Source organism: Podarcis liolepis (assembly GCF_965112155.1).
Source record: "Podarcis liolepis genome assembly, chromosome: 17".
NCBI classification, from domain to species: domain Eukaryota; kingdom Metazoa; phylum Chordata; class Lepidosauria; order Squamata; family Lacertidae; genus Podarcis; species Podarcis liolepis.
In genome coordinates, this window is record NC_139571.1 from 38,807,282 (window position 1) to 38,834,029 (window position 26,748).

A 26,748-nucleotide genomic window follows, 5' to 3' on the forward strand; every position below is an offset into this window, starting at 1 on the left:
GAAGTAACTTTGCCCAAGTTTTATTGTCCATTTAAAATAAAAATTTAAAAACCCACCAGTCATTATTTTGTCATTGTTTAACTCAATCATTAACAGCAAAATCATGATTCAGACAAGTCCTGTGCATACATTTGATCAGAACAGAGTGAGGGATCAGGATTGTGCTGACTCTCTTACCCCTGCCTTCCAAGCTCCTGGGACACCCACAGCCTGGGACAGAACGTTTGCAGAGCAGCATAGGGCCGAGTCATGCCATCCAGTTTCCTGGATTTTGTGACAGTGCAGTCTACATAAATCAGGCCTTATGTGCAAACAATCCATTCAAATGTGATGCCCAGTGCAGAAGGAAGCAGGAGTAATGCAAGTGAGCTGGTGCAATCCCAATACCACAACCTACGCATGGGGATTATGCTTAAAGCAAATTGAGCTCAAGTAAAAAAACAACCTTTATTTTAAGTGAAACACATTCCTTCTTATCAATAATAATAACAATAATTTATTATCAAGCTAAGGCAGAAGTGTGCAGGCCCCATCGCCTAACAGAAACCTTTCTAGATTCATTACAATGAATCTTGAATAGTCATGATCTGGGAAACCTTGAAAGTCTGTCACCCCAACCTTAAGCATGCTTGCTCAGTAGTGCACCCACCCAAGTGCAGTGGGATTTTACTTCCAAATAAATAAAACCGTTAAGTTTTCTCTCACAGAGCTCCATCTTACTAGCCTTCATGGTGTGGAGAAAGGTTGAAATGTTAAAGTCTACTAAATGCTCAGGAATCTGAGTGGCAGCCCCTTATTAGACACATGATTTCTACTGCTAGGCTCCCTTATAGGCTCTCCTGTCAGATGAATTGTTTCCTTTATCACTGCTGTCCCAAATTATATCCTAGAACTTCTACGTTGCCTTAATTCTACAACAGAATCGCCCAAAATCTGAATAGCTAAAAATGAAGGCACACAGCACACCTGGGCCCCAAAGATTTGTTTTGAGCAGTTTACACACCTAGTTGACTGCAGCATACATTCAGTTTTCCCTCTGTCATTCTTTGTGATGGGACAAGGAGAAAACCTAAGATCAAGGGCACAGAGGAGACTCTTGTACAGTATGTATCTTGGAGGTATTGCAAGTCGCATAGCAACATCTCGTTCTGAATTCTGAAAACATTACAAAAGGCCTGGAACACATATGTCTTGCTGAAGAGGCATTCACAAAAATTTAGAAGCATTCATTTGTTGGCGCTCATCCTGCCCACACAAATACATATTTTTCCAAAGCCCTGCACTACCTTTCAGAAAAGTTTCTCTGGGTGGGTTACTGTGTCATGGCTTAGCAAAAAGCTTTCAGCAATAAAGAGAAACTAAAGATTCCTCAAGAAGTACTACATTGAATTGTATTGACATTTTAGCCTACCCACAAGAAAAAAATCACATTGCGGTTCCCTTCCCCAAAACCCTTCATTTGAACTTCAGCACATTCTGGTTTAAGTATGTTACCACAGTGCTTCTTCCCAAGGTCCCATTTCACAAAATTGTCACAAATTAGCATTTCACTTTTTTCACATGGTTTTCGATGGCATCTTCGACGATGGTTTCATCTTCACCAATATTTATCCTGACCTTCTTGCCAACCAAGTCAAAGATGTCTTCTGGCGGGTATCCTTTGGGTTCCCCCACTTTTACCGTGAGCATATCCAGAGTAAGTGTGGTACCTTCAGGAATCCGGACTTTGGCCACTACAGACTTTCCCAACTACAGAAAGATAAGTAGAAGGAGGTTATGTCTTGGGGTGGTGAGCCTGCGCTCTAGGTGCAACCCCCAAGTGGTACATGCAGCAGCAGTTTGGGACACAGCTGCTCAGCAGCAGAGGGCTCATAGGTCTATGGCATACGGCATGGTGTGCCTCCTGGTTGCCTGTCTTGTACTTGGGAGTGGCTGCTATATTACACCGGTCCTGAAAGACCTTCATTGGCTCCCAGTATGTTTCTGAGCACAATTCAAAGAGTTGGTGCTAACATTTAAAGCCCTAAACATCCCTGGCCCAGTATTCCTGAAGGAGCATCTCCACCCTGGACACTGAGCTCCAGCTCCGAGGGCCTTCTGGCGGTTCCCTCCCTGCGAGAAGTGAAGTTACAGGGAACCAGGCAGAGGGCCTTCTTGGTGGTGGCACCTGCCCTGTGGAACGCCCTCCCATCAGATGTCAAGGAAATAAACAACTCTCTGTCTTTTAGAAGACATCTGAAGGGAGCCCTGTTTAGGGAAGTTTTTAATGCTTGATGTTTTATCGTGTTTTAATATTCTGTTGGGAGCTGCTCAGAGTGGCTGGGGAATAAATAAATCATCATCATCATTGTACTATGCTGCTATTTCCCCCACCCCCCACCCCCTGATCTGGAAACAAGAGGTAAAAGAATAAGGGAGGCGTATATGCACTGCATATAATACAGCCTTTGACAACTCAGTGACAGGGCATCTGCTTTTCGTGCAGAAGGTCACAGGTTCAATCCCAAGCAGCTCCAGTTACGTCTTACAGGGCCTATATTAAACATCCTTTAAATGCTCTCTCTGCCGCTCTCTTTTCAATCCATACCAAAAATACCTGCAACTAGAATTGAAGCTCTGGGGCCGCCAGGAGGCTGGAGGATGCATGGAGAAAGCAGCTGCTGCTGCTGCGCTACCCCACGCATCAGCTGATAGGCGGAGCAGCTGAGCCATGTAAACAAAGCACTGCTGCGCCTCCAGCTTCTTTCGGGCTTCCTCCACCCTCACCTCCACCCTCCTCAGGCTTTGGGGACTCTCCAGCTCTCCCCCACCATTCTTTAATTATTTCCTGGCAGCACATGCATATGTGGCCATGTGGGACTCAATTGCACATAAGTGGGGTGACATCTGTAGAAGGATTTCTTACAGTGGCAGGCAAGCGCTACAAAGCAAGCTCTGTATTACCCTTACTAGGATGGATGTGTATGAATACTGCTGCCACCGTCAGTAACCCAAGGTTAAGCAATCCAGAATAAGTGGGTCTTGCAGCACTCAATAATAAATTTACCTTTTCATTGCAAGCCACTTCACAGGACAGGAGCCGCTTGACTGGGGACCCCATGGCTTTCTCCACCATCCGGATGCTTCTCACTAGTTCCGCCAGTTCTTTTGGCTCCAGGGATGCTTGATGATCACTGCCTTTCCAGGTTTTGTCCAGTGTAATGTGGCGCTCGAGGACTTTTGCACCCATGGCAACTGCTGCAATGGAAATGGCTATCCCAGTCTCATGACCAGAGTAGCCAATAGGAATATCTGGGAAGACGGACTGATATTCCTAGAAGGACAGAAAAGTTGATGGTAAATACAAAGAAGAGGACAGTTAAGCACCAACATTAGCTGTTACAAAATGCTATGAAATTTAGTTGTGCTTTATGTGCAACTTTGGCCAGAGTTTAGCACAGTCAAGGAGCTCTTAAGTCTGCTGAAGAAGAAGAAAAGGAATGAGGTTTAGGAAAATTAATTCTGTGCTGGGCTGAGGCCTCTCCTTAGAGTTGCAGCAAATTCCCAACTGCACTTGATCTGTCATCTTGCTCAATTCATTGGTTCAGAAGAAAAATAAGGCACCTTAGGAGAATTGCCATGCCTTCCACCCCACCTCACTGACCGTTATGACACGAAGGTTGACATCTTCAGGCTGAAGAGGGTAAGCACTGGTGCACTGGAGAAAACAGAAGTTCGGGTTAATGGCTTTCACCAGCTTGTAAACTTGTTGCATTGTGTTCATTGACTGCATCCCGCTCGAAATCACCATCGGGCGACCTAGAAGGGAAGGTCACCAAGAGCATTTTGTAACTCCAACATTCTGTCTCATACAGCTACATTATACAAACTGGTCAATTACTTGACAATTACTTTTTATCTGCCTATAAACTGGATGGATTGATACCAACCCACTTATTCATAGCCCACCTATGCCATTTCTGCAGCTGGCGCACACAAATTAATTTGTCTCTAGGCCTTTACTTGGTTCTCAGGACTTCACCCAAGCCATGCCCCTCCAGAACACACCCCTCACTGGCCCTCCTTGATATCCTGAGTGCTTTTTGCTTAGCTGGAATGTGTCCTTTAACTGGTATAAAGCCTAAGGGTTGGCAGAATTCATTGTTTCTGCCTGTAAATTTCATCCACTTTGACCATAAGGGGGAAAGTTGCAGCCATTTTTATATTCCCCATTTAATGAACGGGGAACACAGTTTTGTTTCATACAAAGCACCCCAGAACCCGGAGCAAATTTAAAGTGGAGAGAGCACAGAGCAACTTAGAGACAGGTCAGGTGTTTTTAAAACACAGATAAACAACAAATCTTGGGGCCTGTACACCCTCCCTATTTATAGGCCGCTTTTCTGAGCAAAGCTCCTCCAAGGAACCTACATGATTAAAAAAAAATAACCTGAAATGCAACAGATTACTATAGATAGTAATAACAGTAATATTATTACTATTATTACTAATTATCTATAGTAACAATTACTATAGATACCTCAATGCTAAAAAAGCTAGATATACTAATAAACCAGTCCAGAACATAAAATCCAGTTTTGTCCTTCACAGATAGGTATATAAAAAGTCATGTAAGGAACCTGAAACATATCTGCAGAGTCTTTCTAAGAGACTAGAGTGCAGTGATCCTTCAGAGGTTGACAGACAATGAATTCCAGAGTTGTGAGGCCACCACTGAAAAGTCCCTCTTCCTCATAGGAGGTAAGGACGAAACCATGACTACAGTTGAAAATGGCAGTCCTCCTCTACCCATCCATCATTAATGGGAGCGTGGGAGAAGAATGTAGAAGATTTCTACTAGACATTATGGATGGAGATGAAAGAACTATTGTCATTTTTTATGCTAGCTGATATTTACAATTGTATCTAATTTGGATATACAGTGGTACCTCAGGTTACATACATTTCAGGTTACATACGCTTCAGGTTACAGACTCTGCTAACCCAGAAATAGTACCTCGGGTTAAGAACTTTGCTTCAGGATGAGAACAGAAATTGTTCTCCGGCGGCACAGCAGCAGCAGGAGGCCCCATTAGCTAAAGTGGTCTTCAGGTTAAGAACAGTTTCAGGTTAAGAACGGACCTCCAGAACGAATTAAGTACTTAACCCGAGGTACTACTGTTCAGTTCTACCTCTGCTTACGTATCCCTCCGCTTACGTAAATTTCGAGATACATAAGTGGCAAACCCGGAAGTATATTTCAGGTTTTTGCCGCACACGCATGTGCAGAATCGCTCTACTGCTGCTTGTGCATGCACAGAAGCGGTCTCTCCAGTTGCAAAAACCTCGGGATCCGGCCGGACCTCTGGAACAGATCCCGTCCACAACCGGAGGTACCACTGTAATAAGGCAGGGTGCTCTATCAAATTCATACATTCTCTCATTAAATGTGATACCATTAGGAGAGTAGAAACAGTAGCTATATTAAGCGAGTTATTAGCAAATCACCTTTTTTGGCTGTCTTTTCCAGGTATGGGAAATTGTTAGTGTCTCCTGATCCGACTTTAAAAAATGGAACATCCAGATCATGCAGAAACTCTACAGCCATCTGTGAAGAAATACTTTTTTTAAAAAAAGAACACAAAGATTCCTAACATTAAGATTCTACCTGTCAAATAAAGACACTCCAGCTGGATGAATGTGCCTCCTTTCCCAGAAACATACAGCAGAACAGCACATGGCTATGCTCATACACAAGGAATACAAATAAAAACTAGAGTTCATGGTAACCCAAACATACAGAACAGAGTGACTAACAATAGCCTGGGGGTCAAATGCAGCTTTCCCAGCTTCTCTATCTGGCCCTCAGGACTCTCGGTATTGAACTCTTTTTTTGGTAATATTGTCTGTGGCTGGAATGTATCCTTTAATTCTAATCATGCTTCTTGCTTGGCTGGATGGAAGAGTTGGGGATGAGTATGTGCAGAAACTAGCCTACTGTGCAAAGGTAAAATCTGCATCCGTTGCTCCGCCTACAACTGACATGTGGCCCCTGGAATGTTGTCCAGGAGGGAATGTCCTTGGGCTGAATAAGACTCCTCACAACCCCACACAACCCCACACCCCGAGCAATGAAGGAGGATGCAGATCTGCCTCAGAGTATTTGTCAGTGCCACTGATTCTACCTGGATCTAACCAACCCTGAATCAGACACCTTAGATCCACCCAGCAGACAGTCTAGCTCAGTTGGTTAGAGCATGGTGCTGATAACACCAAGGTTGCAGGTTCGATCCCCTTATGGGATAGCTGTATATTCCTGCATTGCAATGGGTTGGATTAAATCATCCTCGGGGTCCTTTTCAATTCTACAGTTCTATGAGGATGTACCATAATATCCGTATCCTGTTAGCATTTCTGAAGGCAAAGTGCTGCATAACAGAAACTGGTTACCTCAAACCCAGTGGCCTCAGAGACTTGCTGTCAGACCCCCGACACAGTGCTTGATATAAAAAATCTCAACATTTTATGCACCTCAGCTGCTTTAACTTGAGCCGAGAGACACAGGCAAAGGACTCCCTCTCCACCTACCACACCCCTAATGTGAACCTCAGCAGAGGCCTTGGCACAACTCTCCCTTTAGGCACCTCAGGCTCTCCTCATCCCTGACCAATGATTGATGGCTGAGATTAATAGAAGCTGAAGCCCATAAACAACTGGAGGGCAGCAGACTGACTGCCTCCGAGGGAAGTGAATCATGAATTGTCATGTTTTGAGTTTCTTTAAACAAAGCATTAAAACTATACTAGGTAAAGGACCCAGTCGTGGCTGACTCTGGGGTTGCGGTGCTCATCTCGCTTTATTGGCCGAGGAGGCCGGCGTACAGCTTCCAGGTCACGTGGCCAGCATGACTAAGCCGCTTCTGGCGAACCAGAGCAGCACACGGAAATGCCGTTTACCTTCCTGCTGTAGCGGTACCTATCTATCTACTTGCATTTTGACATGCTTTCGAACTGCTAGGTTGGAAGGAGCTGGGACTGAGCAACGGGAGCTCACCCCGTTGTGGGGATTCGAACCGCCGACCTTCTGATTTGCAAATCCTAGGCTCTGCGGTTTAACCCACAGCGCCACCCGCGTCCCAAAACTATGCTAAGTATGCTTTATTTTTCTCCTTAATTAAATATTTCAGCTCCTCTACTTTCTTAAAAGTTCCCCCCAGTGTGCAAAAGTAGATCAGCTGAAATACATGTGGAAAATAAATGACACACCTTGTTAGTTTTTCTTGTGAAATGCATGCCAACTCAACTTCAGAACAATATTCAACCACTTACTTATTTTGCTTTATTGTAATCATAAGCATGTGTGATTTTTTTTGAAGCACAAAAAAAGTCAGTCCAGTAAAGATGCTAAATCTGAATTCCATCAGCAAAGCACTTACGGATTCAAAATTTCCAAAAAACCCACCAGTACATACATTCCGCAATGGAAATTTCAGCAGGTTTGACTTCTGCGTTCAGTGTTACAGTCACGGGACAAGACACTATTCACCACAGAGGATCCCTCTGGGGGAATTGGCAACCCTTATGCAGGGACCCTGGTCAGACACTGGAAAACATATGTGATTTTTACATCTATACTGAAAAGGTTGCAACTAGATAAAAGACACTGCTCTACAAATACTGGTGCTAGCTCTTTTCCTAACCTGCTGAAGGTGGACTAAGGACAGTTTTGAAATTCTGGTTCCCTGTGTATCCTGCGTACTTAGGGGTTGTTGGGTTTTGAAATTCTGGTTCCCTGTGTTCCCTGCGTACTATGGGGTTGTTCACCAAGTTGTGGGTAATTTCAGATGTGGCAGCTCCTTCTTAAAACAAAACCAACATCTCACTTACTTCATCCATGCCTGATGCTGTGAAGAAAATGCCAATCTCCTTTGCATATCGCTGCAACTCTCGATACTGATCATGGCTGAACTCCAGGTGGCGCTTGTGCTCTCCATAAGTTTTCCCCCAAGAGTGTTTGGAAGTGTATGGCCTCTCCAAGGCTCGCTTATTGAATTTGTGCTCTAGTTCACTTTTCTGAAACTTGGCACAATCTGCTCCGCATTCCTAAAAAGACACAAGCATTACAATAGTTCTTCAAGGTCATTGAACGTGCCCATCTCAGTCCTGGGCATGCACACCGCTTGAACTGACCATGCCAATGAAAATTTTAAAAATATTGAAGAGTCCTTTCTGAGACACCTTAAGGACATAGGCTACATACACACCATTTAAAGACTTTTGGAACCAGAGATTACCTCTCACACACTTACAGTTCCCAGCACTCTTAACACAGTTCCCAGGATTCTTTTGGGGAAAATAATCTGCCTTAATGTAGAGTGTGTACGCAACCTAATAAATTTATTGTGGAATAAGCTCTGTGGACTTTGTCAGATGTACACTGCGCTAAACAGCCATTGAAACAAAGGAAAGGTCAGCAAATAGACTCTTTCTATTTCAGATTAGGGTCTTGCAGACTAATGAACCCAACTGATGAACCATTTAAGGTCAACGATGGTACCAGTTCCCAATTCTAATCACATAGGAATTCAATGTTGCCAACAGTGCATCCTCCAACAGTGCATCCTCCAACAGGACGCATTATAACAGAACTTCAGCTCCATAATTATGCAAGGGCTGTAGCTCAGTGACATAGTTGAATGGCTGAAAAGGGAACTAAGCCCAGATGCCACTACACAAGAATGGCTCTATACCAGTGGCTGGAATCCACAGGAGGGGGAAATGCTCTGGTCCTACTTGCCAGTTTCACACAGGAACCTGGTCAGAACATCCTGGGAGAACAGGATGTTGAACTACATGGGCCACTGGCCTCATTCAGCAGGCTCATCTTACGCTCTTGTTTCTCAGCCAAATCTAACTCACAGGGTTGACGCTCACACTGTTGGGTCTGATGAAACCATGAGCTCCTTGGAAGGAAGGATAAGGTGGAAATATCATAAAACGATCTCAGGAGGGGTTTTTTTAAGAGCTAAAATCCAAATACCCCTTGATAACTGGTTTGTGGCTTACAATCTCCCAGTTCTCATCATTTACACATTACCTTTATTAAGTACAAAAGGTTTACAAACCTTAAGTGCCAAACATCCCCATCACCCTTTCCCACTCCAAACTTTTCTCCCCCTCAGACGTCTTGAATATTGATGAGGGGCTTGACGGACCACATAACAGTTTTTCCTGTCTGTGGCAACAACTGCAACGTCCTTTACTAGATCCCGCATGATTTCTAATTGTCTTTTTTAACTGAGGTGCTGTGGTGCCGCTGCATGAGGCTCATGGGTCACTGGACCACAGTTAGTGAATCTCTGCCTTCGGGACTGTTATTACGACTATTTTATTATTATGTTGTCTATTATTACGACTATTTTATTATTATGTTGTCTATTATTACGACTATTTTATTATTATGTTGTCTATTATTATGGTGCTGGAGGAGACTCTTGAGAGTCCCATGGACTGCAAGAAGATCAAACCTCTCCATTCTGAAGGAAATCAGCCCTGAATGCTCACTGGAAGGACAGATCCTGAAGCTGAGGCTCCAAGACTTTGGCCACCTCATGAGAAGAGAAGACTCCCTGGAAAAGACCCTGATGTTGGGAAAGATGGAGGGCACAAGGAGAAGGGGACGACAGAGGACGAGATGGTGGGACAGTGTTCTCGAAGCTACCAGCATGAGTTTGACCAAACTGCGGGAGGCAGTGGAAGACAGGAGGGCCTGGCGTCGGACACGACTAAACAACAACAAGTTTGGTTACTTCCCCTCTCCCACATGCAGCTTCTATTCATGATACCCGACAAAACACCGAGAACAGGCAGCAACCCGCCGGCCACCCCCGCCCTGCTCCCGTTCCCCACCCTCTCGCCTCTGGCCCCTCAGCCCAACTGACCCAGCCTCGACACCCACCACTTTGCCACCCCCGTAGGCCACGCCCACCTCCCCACCTTAGCCACTCGGATCATCCGCTTGGCGGTCTCCAGGTCCCCCTGATGGTTCTGGCCAATCTCCGCGATAATGAAGCAGGGGTGGTCCCCGCCGATTGGCCGGCCCGGGCACAGTTCGAACTGCAGCGGCATCGCGGCGACCGTTGGTTGAGCGAGGGGGGGGGGGCGGGTGGAGAGCGCAGAAAAACGGCAAGCGCGCGCGCTCAAGGCACGAACCCAACAGGCAGAGACGCTTCCTCGGCTTCGCCCGTCGCGCGTGCGTAGAGGGGGAGGAAGCATGCGCCACGTATCCGCCAATGACAGCGACGACAGTCGGCGCCCGCCCCCCACCTCCACGTCCAATCGCACGAATCCTATCCGAGGCAGCCCAGCCAATCGAGGTCCGACACAGCTACTGGCATAAGCCGGGTGGTGGCAGGCTTGCTCTGTGGCAGCAACGTTGGGGCTCTAGGGGGCGTTGGACTACAACTCCCGTCATTCCTAGCTAGCGTAGCCCGCAGCTAGGGATGATGGGAGTTGTAGTTGAAGAACAGCCGGCTGCTCTACAGCCTTGGCCCTGAGGCACATGGAAGAGGAAGCTTGCCCAGTCTAGAAAATGGCCCTTTGAGGGCGAGGGCTCCTGGTTAGTCGTGACTCGTGAGGGCTGTACTAGGCTAACGCCCTTTTGAAGACTATTTTCCTGATAGGTGCCAAATAACTCATTTATTAGGCTCATGGCATGGAGTTTTTATTGGTGGGAGCAGTTGTTGTTGCTCTTCTCGGCCTTCAAAGCTTTATTGCTTTACAATAAAGAGCAAACGCCAGAATATGCCAATCCCCAATCACGTTTACTCGGAAATAATTCCTGTTTACTGCTAAAACAGCATCCCAGACAACCCCTTATTGGGCATATTAATGTCCAGTTCGGGCACGCAGACGACTGCAGTCCCACCTTGGCAATACCAGGCGTACGTACTCGGAAGAAGCCTCCTCCTAATAATAATAATTACTATTATTTATTATTTATACCCCACCCATCTGGCTGGGTTTCCCCAGCCACTCTGGGCGGCTTCCAACAAAACACTAAAATACAATAACCTATTAAACATTAAAAGCTTCCGGGCATATTGACTGTCTTCAGGTCTATGTACATCCGCATGGAAGTAGCTGCGCAATTTCTTAACGGCATCTACTCAAGTCCTATTGAATTCTGTGGGGTTTATTCCCAGGTAAGCGGTTAGCATTGCAGGCCTTATTTTCTTTGGAACCGCATAGGACTTACTTCTGAGTGACTGGAAGACAGCAGTGCATAATTCCGCTTGGTCAACCACATTGTGATTTCTGGAGTTGGGTAACTCACTAAATGCCGCACCCATTTCCTCTGCCCTGAAAAGAGAATGGGCACACAAACTCAGGAAGATTTCTATATCCTTCATACTTAAAGCTGGTGTGGAAAGCACATAATCTCTTTGTTGCTATTACCATTGTCAAAATCGCTGGGGGGGACCGAACACGAGGAAATGTCAGTGTTTGGAAATAACCTTTAGACTACCTGACATTTCAGGTGTGGTGGGAGAGGAAGTTTGCAGGTTTATATGTGTCATATTTGTTTGGGTATGTAACAGGGTTGTGAAGCTATTCAAGCATTGTATTTATTTATTTTTTATTTTAAGTTCACCTTGTATTGAGTTTTAGAACCATATGCATGGAAATGCAAACTTTTCCTGTTCCTTTCCTCTTCAGGCTTATCCCTCCTGTCTGCAACTCAACCATACAGTTTACAGTTACACAGCAGAGAAATAAAGTTTCTGGTAAATACAATATACTCAAATGTATAATATATAAGTGGAAACTGCAACAAAATGTTGCAGTGTATCTTCATTCCCTAACAGGGATGCTATTGTTTAGGGTTGCAGTGAGCCTCCTTTAGTCTGGAATACTAAGAATGAGGGGCTTAAAGAAGAACAATCTGAGTGAGAGACTGCTGGTGTCCTTCTACCGAGGCTCCATAGAGAGCATTCTTACATACTGTATTTGTGCTTGGTTCTCCAGTTGTACAGCTAGGGAGAGGAAGGTGCTCCAGAAGGTCATAACCACAGCCCAAAGGATTATTGGTCATCCTCTCCCATCTTTGGAAGAACTGTACGGTTCCCGTTGTCTTAGGAAAGCAAATAACATCCTGCAGGATTCATCTCACCCGGGACACGGTCTGTTTGCACTACTGCCTTCTGGCAGGAGATATAGAAACATCAAGTCAAAGACAAATAGACTGAAAAACAGTTTCTATCCAAGAGCTGTGACCTTTTTGAATGCTGTAACTCGATAGTGTGACCTGGGAGTTTGATGGGTGTGGTGTGGGTGTGGCTGGAATGTGGTTTGTTTGGTTGTTGTTGTTGTTTTGCTTTTGTTGTTTTAAGGGATGGCATCCAATTTCGTTGCACTTTGTGCAATGTTGCACTTGTGTAATGACAATAAAGAATCTATTCTATTCTATTCTATTAAGAAAGCCAATTCACTCTCTATAGTTTTCCATTATTCTTTTCCAATTGATGATCAAATTCCTTATTTATTTGGGCTTCAATGAGCTAACCCCTTTTACCTGCTTTTTTAAAGCTAGAGTTCTCCCACACAGGCTGATACCTCTCTCTTGTTTCAGCTCCATTTATGTTGGCACATGCCACTGAGCTTGCTTGATGATTGATAACTTTACCACCCGATAAGGCACAATACTGCTAACAAGAAAAGTATAACGTTCCAGCAAGCTACCCCACATTAAAAAAAAATATATTCTTCCCATTTGTCGCTGCTTACAAATCATCCTGTCATGCACCACTTATTTTGCCTCCTGTAATGTTCAGGTGAAACATCAAAGATCTACCTGTCAGTGGCAGAAATCAGGTGTTGCCATTTGAAGGTGTGGGAACCAACAATGTTTAAGAACAAGCTTCAGAGTCAATACAAATCAATTATTGTAGCCTGCTATGTCACCTGGGATGAGCTTCATGTGCCAGAGACAACCTGTTTGAGTTGCATAGGTGTGGTAATATTTGACCAGATAGAGTTACAGCCATTTAATACCACAAGGGGCTTTAGAACTGCAAACCTAAATATATTTATCTAGCTGTAAATTTACCTAAATTCAATGGCACTTCATTTTAAGCTGTCCTTGATTAACCCTGGGAGGCAGGTTAGGCTGAGAGACTGTGACTGGTCCAAGGTTACTCAGTGAGCTTCATGGTCAAGTGGGGCTGGAACCGTGGTCTCCCAGTTTCTAGTCCCAATCAAGCTACTCTATAAGCCTCACCTAAAGAGTTCTGCAGAGCTCACAGTTATGAATGACAGTGAAGCAGTGCCAGTAAAAAGTTGCCTGTTCCTGTCTTTCTGGCATTAAAGTGATGGGAAGTTTCACCAACCACATTTGTGTGTGGTAGACATGAAAAGCATAGAAGCGATGTAAGGTGTTTTTTTTAAGGGGCAGTCTTAACCTGAATGTGTTAAACAGAAGCAGATTGATATGGCTCAGCAGTGGGGTGAAAAGAGGCAAAGGCAAAGCTCCTTTATCCTGAATAATTTCACAGCTTTTATCATGCATGCAAATCAAGTTGCACACCTTTCAAAATGTTCTCTTTCATAGATGTAAGAGTACAGGAGGCTTTTCCTCATTTGCATCTGTTCACCTTTCTTCCAATTTTCTTCAATAATATGATCATGTTTTTTTAGAGTTTAAGACAGTATTCTAAATCCCTGTACCTGAAGCAGGGTTGCCAATAGGTTTATTTTTACACTAACATTTGCTCCTGTACCTTTTTAACGACATCCTGATTTACAGTAAGCAAATGCTAACATTGATTTCTAAACTGTTTAAGCTTAACTTGCTGACTTTTACAGATCAAGCTACTATTAAATACACAGAAGCAACACCATTCTTTTTCTGGTCAGTTGTCAGTGCTATCCTATGATAATACCTATATTCCAAACAGAATTGCACTCTGTCCCTTTTATGCAAATATCAAACACTGTTATTAATTGCCCAATTGTTAAAGGGCAGATTACACAGTTGTGACAAGAAACTGAGAACATCTGGAGGATGAGTCAACCACCCTTCCTCCTACAGAATTTTTAATTCAGCCTACAGGGAAACTAGAAGCTGAAGCACTGCCTAGAGCATAAAGCAAAAAGAAGTTGTTTCAGAGAAAGAGAAAATGCTGAGGTTGTGATGCTATGCACACTTTACAGGCAGTCAATCCCATTCAAATTAAGATGATGTGCATTCATTTTCAAGTAACCATGCATCAGATCAGCTGCATATAATGTTCTATATGGGAAAAGGTAACCAAAATAATCAAAGGATTATAGCCCCTCCCCTGCTGGGATCATTAAGTGTTGGGGGCCTTTTAGGTTAGAAAAAGACAACTGAGAAATGGTAATATGGTGTTTATAACATTTGAATGGTACAGTGTCACAAGACACTTAGCACCTTCTTGTATAGAGTTGGGGCACAGGCATGAGAAGAGTGAGGGACGCGGGTGGCACTATGGCCTAAACTACTGAGCTTAGGGCTTGCAGATTGGAAAGTCAGTGGTTCGAATCCCTGCGACGGGGTGAGCTCCCGTTGCTCTGTCCCAGCTCCTGCCAACCTAGCAGTTTGAAAGCATGTCAAAGTGCAAGTAGATAAATAGGTACTGCTCCTGCAGGAAGGTAAACGGCGTTTCCGTGCACTGCTCTGGTTTCGCCAGAAGCAGCTTAGTCATGCTGGCCACATGACCTGGAAAAACTGTCTGCGGACAAACGTTGGCTCCCTCGGCTAGTAAAGTGAGATGAGCGCCGCAACCCCAGAGTCATTAACGACTGTCAGGGGCTATACATTTTTTGCTAGTAAAGCTTGCTGGGTGGGTATAAATAGTTGTTGGGATATTTCCTTTTCTTACTTCTCCCCACTGCTGGGCATCACTTTAGTTTTCAATAAGGAGAAGAGACTTAAGTAAGGGTGGGGAGGAGATTTTTTAAAAATTATTTTTACCCACTCCCCGAAGCCAAACTATAAAGTCATTCTTAAAGTATGGTTTGCAGTATCATCAGCCGCTGAGAATTCCAAGAGAATTAACAGGGTTGCAAAGCAAATAAACTCAAGCCTTTGACAAGTGTATCTTGTAGAGTTAATTGTATATAACATTAGTTCACCAGTGACCCAAAGTGGATCATACATTAAATGCATACAGGCACTTCCAGGGTATCCAATTTTTCTTGTTAAAATAGCAGCCATGGTAGTGGCATTGGAGGAATCAGGATCATGACATGTGGGAAGAGAGTTAGAGAGTTAAACCTTAAGCGCCCACAGTTCTTATCAGCCTCCCTATGGTTGCTATTTAAATAAGAAAATCATACATATTGAACATATAATCTTGTTTGGCCCTCTTTGTGAAAAACCAGTGAGCTGGCCATTAAGAACAAGCAAAGCAACACCCCTTCACAGTCCCATGGCACCCCTGTGGCTGGTTCACCTTACCACAAGCCAACTCTTACTATCCATTTTAAGGCCTTTCTCTAAATCCAATGTATGACATGCTGAAACCAAGTCATATCAGTGGAATGTTTGCCCTATCAAGGCATTATCAAAATACAGATACCCAAATTTAGTTCCACTTTGGGGAACAGAATGCTCTGTTATTTAGATCATACACAGTGGAACCTAATAAATTAAGTGGGAATGTATTCCCAACTGACATCACCACAGCGTTTAACTATAACCTAGCATTTCCTTGGGAAGACTCTAACATGTAACCTTTCAATACAAACACACTCTAGATAGAATAGGTGAAGCCACCTCACCTCCAATCAATGGAGCCTCTTTCTTTCTGGATCGGGTTTAGCTGAAGTGAGACTGATATTCTCTCGGTACAAAAGGGACAATTTGAAAAGACTCTTGTCAACACATGTCACAGATAATTGTGACCTAGCACCTTTATTTGATGACATCACTCCTTGTACCCAGAGTAGGGTCTTCAACAACTGGGCAAAGAGTCCTCTACGCTTATACCATCTTCCTTAATTCCAGACAAGCCTGGCCCCAAAAATGAGGATGCAGTTTACAGAAAAGAACCACAACAGTTTTATGATGCAGGCCCTCAACAAACAGAGAAAGAACCGGGAGTTTTGTGATGTGGCCCTCAGTGTGGACCAGAAAGTCTTCTATGCCCACCTCAATGTTTTAGCAGCCATGTCCTCCCATATTAGGAATCTGATATCCAGCAATGACATGAAAGCAGATGATGAACTCTTTATTATCATTGATGCCAAGTTCCTGAGCTCTGAGCTGGTGGAGCAATTGCTTGACTACTTCTATACTGGGAAGATTGTAATTTCTGAGAAGAACGTGGAGGACCTGCTGAAGGGAGCCAAGTATTTCAGTTCCCCATCTCTGAAGAACCACTGCTCTGACTTCCTCCTTAGGTCCCTTAAGAAGAACAACTGCCTCTACTACATGCTCCTGGCCACCTCATATGATATGAAAGATGTGGCGAATGCTGCTTATGATGGTATACGAGACAACTTCAACTACTGGGCAGGCCCTGGCATAACAGACTTTATGCACTGCCCCCCTAATGTCTTCAGCAGGCTCCTTAAGGATGAACATCTTCATGTACAAAACGAGGACCAGACTCTCTCAACCCTCCTCCAGTGGGTGAAATACAGAAAGGCTGAAAGGGAGAAATATTTTAAGAAGTATTTTACCTACATTCATTTATCCGCTGTCTCCACCAGTATGCTTCTGTCCACTTGCCGTGAAGTGTTACTCTTTGCAGACCACACTGGTCCCCTGTCCCGGATAGAGAGCACTTTGAGTGATCGTAAAAAGGGCAATCCTCAAAGCCTGATGCTTCAACAAAGGAAAGGGGCGTTAATGGACTCTGTGGTGATCTTAGGAGGGCAAAAAGAGCAGGGTAAGTTCAACAGTGGGGTTTTCGCTTATATCATTGGAGAGAACATCTGGCTAAAGCTGACAGAGATGCCTTACAAAGCAGCTGCTCTCAGTGCAACATCGCTAGGGAGATACATTTATGTTTCTGGAGGAACAACAGAGCAGATCTCTGGCTTGAAAACAGCTTGGAAGTATGATATAGATACTAACTCCTGGATCAAACTTCCGGATCTGCCTATAGGTTTGGTCTTCCACACCATGGTGACTTGTGGGGGGGCAGTGTACTCTGTAGGAGGAAGCACGGCCCCAAGGAAGTACATTTCAAGTATCTACAAGTACGACGAAGGGAAAGAGAAGTGGATTCTTGCTGGAAAGATGAGTATTCCTATGGATGCAACCGCATTGATCACCAAGGGAGACAAGACTATTTACATTGTGACAGGAAGGTGCTTGGTGAATGGGCGCTTCTCCCGAGTAGGTGTGCTGGACTGCTTTGACACTCAGACCAAGAATGTGGTGCAGTACATCACGTTTCCCATTCAGTTCAATCACAAGCCCTTGCTGTCCTTTCCTCAGGAGAATGTCTTGAGCATACAGAGCCACAAAGAGAGTTTGGAAATAAACCTGCAGAAGATCAAAATGAGCAAATCCGCAAAACTTGTCCCACTCTTGCCAAATAACTACAGCTTGGATCTTTCACATGCAGTGTGCTCAATTGGGGATAACAAGGTGTTTGTGTGTGGTGGCCTGATCTGCCCAGGTGACACGCGTCCAGAGGAATATGCCATCAACCGGCATGCATATATGTTAGATCAAAGTCTAGGGGAATGGAGGATTTTGGCTCAGCCTCCAGAAGCTCTGGATTGCCCTGCTTGCTGTACAGCTAAGTTGCCATGCAAGATTCTCCAAAAAACTGTAGTCAATTAATAAGGGAAGACAAAAACAAAGCAGAATTTCTAGCAATAAAGAATGACTGAATTGTAAATCACAGGTAAACACCAGGTTTCTTCCCTTCGTCTCTTTATCATGTACTTTGTTCGGCAGTGTAACTAGGGTGGGCAGAACCAACCAAGACAGGGGCACAAATGGGTCATGTACTGATAGTTTAAAAGGTAAGATTGTGTCATGTTTTCTTTTCAGCATGAAATACTTAAGCATGTTTTCAAAATGGTAGATGGAAAGCCAGAATCCAGCTTGCTCTGAGGCCAGCAGGCCAGCCCGAGAGCCACCACTGCAGTTCCTCCTTGGGCTTTGTGCCTGGAGCCTAAGGACCTCTAGCTACTGATTGCCACCAGCTGGGGAGAAAAGCAAAGAAATCTGATGTTGGATTGCAGCGACCAGCACAGCAGCTTCTGGGAATAAATACTCATCTGACCAGTGGGACTTTGGAATTGCAGCAGCAACAGCTTCTAAAGTTCACAACTATTCTTAACTATTTGCTGCTGGTTTTTCGGGTGGCAGCAACAACAGAGAATTAGGAGCCTAAAAATTACTAGTTATGGCACTGACATATATGGTTCTGTAGCACTAAGGCAGCTTGTGCTCTGTATATAACCAGGGGTGGGCTCCTGTCTGCTTGTTCTCGCCTGCTTCTTACCCCTTAGGAAGCACAGTCTACTTCCTGAGGAACTAGAAAACGCACAGAATCTTAAAGAGGAAGAGATGTTACTCTCACTAATGCAACGTTATGATTCTTTGATCTTGTGACTCCAATGCGAGTTTGCTGACAAAACCTTAAAGAAGGCCTAAGCCCTGCTTTAGAGTCCATCTTTGTTACCGGATGGACACAGTTGGAAAAAATAAAAGCCCTCTGCCAGTTCTCTTCCTCAAGCAGCTCTTTTGCCATTTACAAATTGCCTCTGGACCTCAAAGGAAGAAAATGGGTGTTATCAGTGCCATAGACTTCAATTGGTTTAATAGGGCCCCCTGATCAGAACTGGGACCATTCTGCACCCCTGTGAATTTTTTGCTTCACAGAAGAAAAACCGCTATTGGTGTTCATTATAGTCTTCCCTCCTGGGGCAAACAGAAGGGTATGTGCAGTTCTTATCCCCCTGGTGCAGAAAAGGGGTTTAACCCATGTGTCACGTTCCAAATCCTGATTGAGGGCCCTGTAATGGGTTTTGTGTAATGGTTAGTGTGTTGGACTATGATCTGGAACACCAGAGTTGGAATCCCCACTCAGACAGGAAGCTAACTGGGTGACTTTGGGCCAGTCACTGTCTCTCCGCTTAACCTACCTCACAGGGTTGTTGTGAGGATAAAACTGGGATAAGAGAACCATGATTACCATTTTTAGATCCTTGGATGAAAAGGTGGTACACAAATGTCATCAAACAAACCAATGCTATAAGCAATCATACATTTGATATAACATTTTAGTTCGCGTGCCTGGCTGCTATGAAAAGTGAGAGCAGCATAGCAGGTGTAAAAGGAAGGGGGAAACGCAGAAACATCCCACTTTTTAGCAATGGATGCTGGTCCATTGAGGTTACTAAGGCACAAACCTCCCTAAGAAAATGTCAAGCATCTTTTCCTCTTCAAAATCACTCTTTCCTGACCCCTCCCCCCATTTTATACTTCCTTAACCATACAGGGACATATCTGCCAATCTCCTATTCTCTGGCCGATCAGCTCTCTGCATCACTCAGCCAATCCTAATCCAAAAGTATGGCTATGGCAAAGAGGTGCTTCCCATGTGTCTCTAAGCAGGAAAAGCCATGTGACTGATTGGATTGCAGGAAATTTAGCCCTAGCAGACAGACTCTTATTCCATCTGTTATTATGGGGCCTGTTCAGCACAGTCACCAGAGCAGATATGGGAGGAGTCAGGAATGCTTCCAAAACAGCCCTATGTGCTAGCATTAGCCCATGCTTTCCCTGAAGGCCAGAGAAGCATCAGGAAACATTTCCTAATTTGAGGAGCATTTTGTTTGTTTGTTTGTTTGCTGAGTTCAGTATTGTTATGTGACTTTGCTAGAAAGAGCAAGGAAGCAACAGCGAGTCTCTTTCAATAAATGAATTTACTTAATCATTTTGCATTTTGCATTTATCTTTCTGGGAGGCAAAATAGTGGGTGGCTTCCATATATATTGCAACAAACTCTTAATAATTTCTCTATATTCATTCATTAAAAGCTGCTGTTGCAGAAGCAGCTGACAGGGCAGTGCAGGGCAGATAAGGTAGATTTGAACTGTGTGTAATTACAGAGTATCTTCCAGAGTATTTCCAGAAAAGGTGTGTGGATTTGCTTCCAAGCAGCCCTTCCCCTAGCAGGGTACCGGTATATATCTTGAATGCACAGGAATTGGGTGGGGGGATGCTGCCGCTATTTGAATTTGTCTTGTGAATTTGTCAGTGAATTTCTAAAATGACAAATTTGGGCTCTGTGCCTGTTTGAATATGACTTGACTCTACATCCTTTCCCAAACCTCGGAGATAGTATCCCAAATCTTGAAAAATATCTGAGGCTGATTATGATTAGTCTGGTGTAATGACTCTGCACATGAGCAGAGACTTCATATTGTCAGGACTGAGCCATACACTGCAAATATGTTCAGCTGTGCCCTGGCTTGAATGAAACAACCTCTCTCTTTTTGGATAAATTATCACTTTGGAGAATGAATACTGTAGTTAAAATGATTTTGGGGGAAGGAAAGCTATATGCAGCTGGACACACATTTTCCTCACATTTGTGTACAGGCAATAATCATTTAAGGCACATCCAAATGATGCACAGTCATGCATGTGCACATTGTGCCAACCCATGAAGTAGGCAGAAAAGGGGCTGAACAGGCTTACACACACTTTGCCTTTGGGCGGAGAAAGGGGGTCCAGTGGGGGCAGTCTGTCCCGGGTGTCACCACTGACGGGGGTGACAAAATGCCGGGCGGCACTCACTGCGGGGCCTGCAGTGCGCCTGAGCCACGCATCTCTCCTGGAAGTGACACGGTGGCTTGGGCGCCCGCTGCCTCCCCGCTGCCCCAAACGGTCTGCCCGCTGCCTCCCTCTCAGCTGTAGGGTGGCTGAGTGGGAGGAGATAGGCAGACTCCTCGGAGGCCCCGCGGAGCGTCCTGCCCTGTGGGCGGCTGGCCCCACCCCCAGGTGCAGGGCATGCATGCCACCCCAGGAACCCAATTGGCTTGCTCCGCCGCTGACTTTGCCAACACAAGCGGGGGTCAGGAATGCAACTCCTGTGCAAAATGGTTGCCGGTATATAGGGTTTTGGCAACATGTTTTTGGCATCAGATGTGTAGGTCTAACTCATACATGAATTCGCCATGTGCAATGGCTTAATTTCCAAATAGGAGGTATGGAGTCCATCTTGTCTGAAAATCATACTTTGGCCGTGGAAGCTCTTTCCCTGTACATAGGTGTGTGTATAATAATTGATTTTTACTTTTATTTTAGAGAGAGGAGGCAATGGCACTCTGCACATGTCAAATGGCTCACTTTCCTAAATACGTTCTGTATGAGTCCTACTGTGATGAAAACAGCTAGGTTAAAAATTGCAGCCCTACCATGTCAAATTGCTACCAGTTGCCACAGCCTTTCAGTGTTCCTTCCTTGGCTAAAATGACTTATGCACTGTCCCTAACCCATTTTTATTTTTAACCCAGCTGCCTCAGAGGCTGCAATCTTAAGCAAAGTGTGTGTGTTGGGAGGGTGTGTGTGGCTGCATAGCTTAACTCTTTCTCTTCCTGTAGCCATTTACCCCCTGCTCAAAATCCCCCTGTAGGAGCTTTTCTTCCTAAGCAAGGATGGGGAAAAATATATATCCATTCCCCATCCCACTCCCCAAAATCAGCAAGAGCCCCATAACCCTGTCTCTGCTTCCTAACTCTCAGAAACGCCAGTCAAGGCCTCTCTTAGAAGCATGCTTCACTGCAGGTTGCTAAGGGTTAATCTGCCCTTGTTTTTCCTCTTGATTAGCTTAGGCTGAGGGCATTTGACAGAGGGAGCTGCACTGAACCGGCTGTTCAGATCTTGGTATCTCACAATCCATACATTCTTGAGCATATCTTTAGTACAATGCTATTTGGATAAGTCTCATTTTTAAAGTTTCCCAGAAGTCCAAAAATCCTGGCGTACAGCAACTGCAAAAAGATTGCTCAAGAATTCAAGGTCCTAGCTAGCTGTCCTTCACAACACCAATCAATCATTTTATTTGTATGCCGTCTTCCCAAAGTTAAAACCATGCTCAAGGTAGCTTATAACATATAAAAAATACATAACTATGAACGTAACAAAAGTAGTCATAAACCATAAACAAAACATCAAAACACACACGACCAAATTGAACCATTTCCACATAAATCATAAGATCCAGTATAAAGATCCAAAAAATTGACAGCAACAATAGCAACAACCCCCACCAAACAGCCCCCCTAAACAATGCCCCAGCTCCTTTAATAATCTTTAAGGCATGTATGTTGCTAGGACTTAAGGTTACCAGACGTCCCTGTTTCGCGGGGACAGTCCCTGGATGTATAAATCAGTCCCCATACAAAATCCATTGAAGATGAAAAGTTTCCCTGGATTCATTGGGAAAAAAATCTGGTAACTTTATGCTAGGTGCTGCACATGGTTAAAATCCAGGTCTTGCTAGCAGGTTTGCGATCTAATATTTGAATCAGCTCATTGGGTTTATCGGATACAGGCTGTGTACTCATTACTGGCTTAAAAGCACAGCTAGGGTTTTTTTTTGCTCAATTTGGATAGAAGCTGGTTTTGAGGGGAAACTCATCAAATATTTTGTGCAGTATTTCATAAGAAACAACAGGATAGACATGGACCGTAGCTAACGTCATGTGCACACCGCTTCCCAAACCAGCAGTGAGAACGCACTAGATGCATAGTAAACAGGAGTGTGTACAAATCCTCCATATCATTTAAGTGGGCCTAAACCCAAGGTTGGCTGCAATCCTAAACACATTTAAATGCTGTAATCCAGGATTTTTGAATTTAATTAGATTTAGGTATAGGATTATGAGGTCTGGCTTTTAGGATGTAGCTGTATTCCACTAAACAATAAAAAAGGAGAGCAAAGACTTTGTTTATCACTAGGGTGACCACTTATTTTATTGAAAAAATACAGCCCCCAGAAGCCCATGAGAGGTAGTTGCATGCAATTTGGAGAAATCTGGAGAGGTGAAGACAGAAAAAACCCTGATTAGTCAGGAGCCGAGTCAGATAGTAGGTCATGGATTATGGGTACACTGCAGCTTGTCAGTGAGAGGCGACCAGAAATAATCCTTGCCTGAAGTACAACCTGGACGTGGGTGCCATGATGGAATCAAAAGCTATGTAATATATTAACAATTGGAAAAACAACATTGTATCCAGTATTATTTCAATTTGGAATAGATTTCCCCCCAAGGTTGTAGAAAATCAGCTTGCTAAAAAGGCCTGATATGTAGCTTTGCAGGCCAAACAAAAGAGCCCATTTCCTCCCTGCCTGCATTTTTTTCACAGGTGAAGACATTCATTTACTAGAGTATCCCTAATTATTAATGCCACTCACCACTGTTCTTTAGCTACATTTTAACTGGACTTTTGTCTTTTAATAGAGTGCTTCTGCACAGGGAGTTTTTAGGTGCTTTCCTGACGCTTTGCAGGTTTTCTTAACAGAAAAGTGGCTTGTAAATACGCAAAGTAAATACTAAATATATCCACACACAAACAAACATATTAACCAAGGTAGCTGTGTACTCCATGGTTGTTCTGTCTTATTCAGATGAATTGAGGAGCAGAAATTACACCAAATCCAGGTCTATAAAGAGGAATATGTGGTCTCCTGCTGCCCCTTCCCGCAATTGCAATTGAGGTGAAAAAAGGTTGTGCTGCGTGGGGGTGTGGGGGTGTGTCCGGGGAAGAGAGTTGTACTTTTGAGCAGGCCATGGGGTTGCATATGAAGTCTAGGGCACTGGCCCACTAGATCTTCCATTCCAGCAAAACTAGTTGCCAACCAAGGGACTAGGATGACTCTGAGTGCAGTAAGGCTTTGGAAGTTGAGCAACCAAGCTTACAATTACACACATTTCCAGAGAACTATAACAGACAGAGGAACCAGTTGTCCTTTAGAAGGAAGGGAAATGAGAAACAATAAAGCTTGTCAGCGGAACTGGCTGACGTAAAGTTCTGTGCAACTATCTTAAGACCATCTTGCTCCAGTAAGGATTCATAATAAATACAGGGCTTTTTCCCGGCCTTGTTCCTGTGCTTTTAACAGCCTGCTATGCAAATATCTATCAGGCCACACTGTCATAATTCTGCTTTACATGCCAGTCAAAACTTCACCTGCTTTGTTTCTGCATCTCAAGTAACTGTAAAAAGTGCAGAGGCAATGCAAGTTAAACAGCTGGCAACCCCAAGAAAATGGATTGCAGGCATGGAGTTTTACATTAAAAGAAGTAACCATTTAATAATAGTTGTGAAAGGGGGGAAAACTGGCAGGAGAGGGGAAATGCTAACACAGCAATCCTAAACACACATATACTTGAGAGAAAGCCCCACAGAATTAAACGTAATTTACTTCCAAGTATATATGCATAAGACCTATTAAGGACACTATCTTTTCTTTTTTAAAACTTGAGTATTCAATATGTAAAAACAATGCTGTTTTGGAAAGGCACTTTAAAAAAATTAAATGCATATCAATTTCATGAGAATCTCACCTCCCAGGTAAAAGTTCCTAAAGGGCTTCAGGCATGAAAAGGGAAAGTATGCTAGGCAACATGGGCACTATTTAATGGGGCAGGGATGAGGAACCCATGGCCCTCTAGATAACCATGATTCCCATTATAATTTCATCATGAAATTCTTAATCTCAGAGTTGTGGGTTTGAGTCCCACATTGGGCCAAAAAATAAAATAAAATCCTGCATTGCAGGGGATCAGACTAGATGACCCTTTTGTTCCCTTCCAACTCTACAATTTGATGATCTGTTATCATTGGCCATGTTGGGGCTGATGGGAATTGTAATCTGAAAGCACCTGAAGCACAGCGAAACCTATGAAAATGGTGTGACTAGAAACCATCACATTTCTCACACATTTTTTGAATGTGTGATGGGTGTACAGGAGTGTATATCTTTACTCGTGACCTTCCTGCATTTATTGGAAAAGTCAGAATAGTACATTAGGCATATATATCCATAGGCTCTATTGCAACCTTCATAAAAACAAGTGGAAGTTAGATGATGAAACAGAACATATGCTTGCTCCTCCCCCCTTTCAAGGAAAGTCTAAAAAGGGATAAATGTAGCACAGCATAAAATGAATGTGTATCACAGTCACTGACAGCTCTGCAATACAGCTTCAAAGCTTCTCTACTGATCGTAGTGGACACAGCCTTAAACTGGATCTATAAAGCCTGCAGAATAAAACGGTAAATGCTGTGGACCATACCATATGATCCTTCACATAAAAGTCACACTGAAGGCAGAAAACTATCACATCAGAGAGAATGGTTCTAAGCTAGTTCCCCATTTGCTGAGATAGTTTTCTATTTGCAAGGTATTTTTGGTGGTTTTTTTAGAGAGGTCGATACATATTCAAAAGTGTTATCCTCACCTGTAGTCTGTTGTACCATCTCAGGTCCTCATTCCATTTTTAAAAAAACCCCTAATCTCTACATAACAGGGAATTTCATTATGTTGATAGTTGTTGCCTTTCTCACTCTAAAAAATAGAGAAATTGTATCTTTCTAGGCCACCTTCTGTTGAAATAAGATTACAACTGTAGAGGCTGTTCATGCGAGTTCCCACACACTCCACATTGTCATAACTGGATTCCAAACAAGGGTCTTGCTAGGCCACAGTGTGTTATCTGGTTCAACACAGCTCAAACAGGAGTGTCTCACACAATGCTTTTTTCTGGGGGTCCTCAAGGGTAAGCAGTACTGGCACTTCCCCCCACTAAATGTTAAAAGTGTGGCACTTATGGTGGTAAGTACGGCACCTTTATAAAATAAAAAAGGAGCAGCACCACTGGTTTCACCCATAAAATATAAAGCAAAACAGTGTTGTCAGTCCCAACCAGCTAAGTGGGTCTTACTCCCATGCAAAGGGTAATCCTAAATTTAGGACCTGAGCCTGTACCCTATACACAATTACCTGGGAGCAAGCTCCACTGAACTCAGTGGAACTTATTTCTGAGTAGACATGCATAGGAATGTGCTGCACCCAAGCTCTCGTTTCATTTCCAGATCAACTCAGCTTGTGAGTTTCAATGAACCAGGCTCCCAAGGAAGTATGTGTAGGAACGCTGCCCTAATCCACTATAAAAAAGGACATAACCTTGTGCATGTATTAATATAGAGCACAGCCAATAAAGCTCTGCTCTACAGACAAACCAACCAGGGCCAGATTTAGGTTTGATGAGGCTCTAAACTACTGAAGGTTATGGGGCCCTTTATATGTCCAGCTGTCCTTTGTCAACAACAAACTCTGGCTGTTTTTTTGTGTTGAGTATATGCTATATGGTAATTTATGGACCTAATATGTGCAAATGGCTTAAGATACCTAACAAAATATGTCCTTTATCAAAGTAATTGTTGAACTGAAATACAATTAAGAAGTAGTATATTAATAGTGAAATAATTATTAAGCTCTAATTTAAAATGATTTTTCATATTTTAGGGAGCAGGCTAGCAGGCGGGGCCCATTATAGGAGGGGGGCTCAGTATACATCATAGGAGCCTACACAACACAAAACACTGTTGCAGCATGTACCGTATTTTTCGCTCTATAAGGCGCACCAGACCACAAGACGCACCTAGTTTTTGGAGGAGGAAAACAAGAAATATTCTGAATCTCAGAAGCCAGAACAGCAAGAGGGATCGCTGCGCAGCCTGCATTCGCTCCATAAGACGCAC

General features: G+C 43.8%; 2 protein-coding genes and 1 long non-coding RNA gene across 4 annotated transcripts; 2 read left to right on the forward strand and 1 right to left on the reverse strand.

The window, feature by feature from the left end:
* Positions 1–4: 4 nt before the first annotated feature.
* NANS (N-acetylneuraminate synthase) lies at positions 5–25,479 on the reverse strand. 2 transcript variants are annotated; one of them, XM_083481895.1, is made up of 7 exons: positions 25,446–25,479; positions 11,236–11,339; positions 7,866–8,081; positions 5,488–5,587; positions 3,644–3,798; positions 3,047–3,313; positions 5–1,749 (listed from the first exon to the last, which is right to left on the reverse strand). In XM_083481895.1, exons 1-7 carry the CDS (start codon positions 25,462–25,464, stop codon positions 1,540–1,542), a joined length of 1,071 nt encoding a protein of 356 aa, XP_083338021.1. In that variant the 5' UTR covers positions 25,465–25,479; the 3' UTR covers positions 5–1,539. The 2 variants fall into 2 exon arrangements, with proteins under 2 accessions (XP_083338021.1, XP_083338020.1); XM_083481894.1 differs by lacking the exons at positions 11,236–11,339; positions 25,446–25,479 and adding an exon at positions 9,975–10,246.
* On the forward strand, positions 10,347–18,691 carry LOC310696514. Its single transcript, XR_014520597.1, has 3 exons — positions 10,347–11,182; positions 11,697–11,764; positions 18,013–18,691. It is a non-coding gene; the product is annotated as an uncharacterized lncRNA (long non-coding RNA).
* On the forward strand, positions 15,914–17,868 carry CCIN (calicin). The gene has a single exon (XM_083481817.1). It carries the CDS (start codon positions 16,027–16,029, stop codon positions 17,797–17,799), a length of 1,773 nt encoding a protein of 590 aa, XP_083337943.1. The 5' UTR covers positions 15,914–16,026; the 3' UTR covers positions 17,800–17,868.
* Positions 25,480–26,748: the final 1,269 nt, after the last annotated feature.

What these genes read in the sequence shown, in the direction of transcription:
- NANS (XM_083481894.1), bottom strand. Translation starts at nt 10,106, where the DNA reads ATGCCGCTGCAGTTCGAACTGTGCCCGGGCCGGCCAATCGGCGGGGAC. An exon ending in GGATGATCCGAGTGGCTAAG is followed by an intron (nt 8,082 to 9,974) that starts GTGGGGAGGTGG and finishes GTGTCTTTTTAG; the next exon opens with GAATGCGGAGCAGATTGTGC. An exon ending in AAGTGGCTTGCAATGAAAAG is followed by an intron (nt 1,750 to 3,046) that starts GTAAATTTATTA and finishes ATCTTTCTGTAG; the next exon opens with TTGGGAAAGTCTGTAGTGGC.
- CCIN (XM_083481817.1), top strand. Translation starts at nt 16,027, where the DNA reads ATGAGGATGCAGTTTACAGAAAAGAACCACAACAGTTTTATGATGCAG.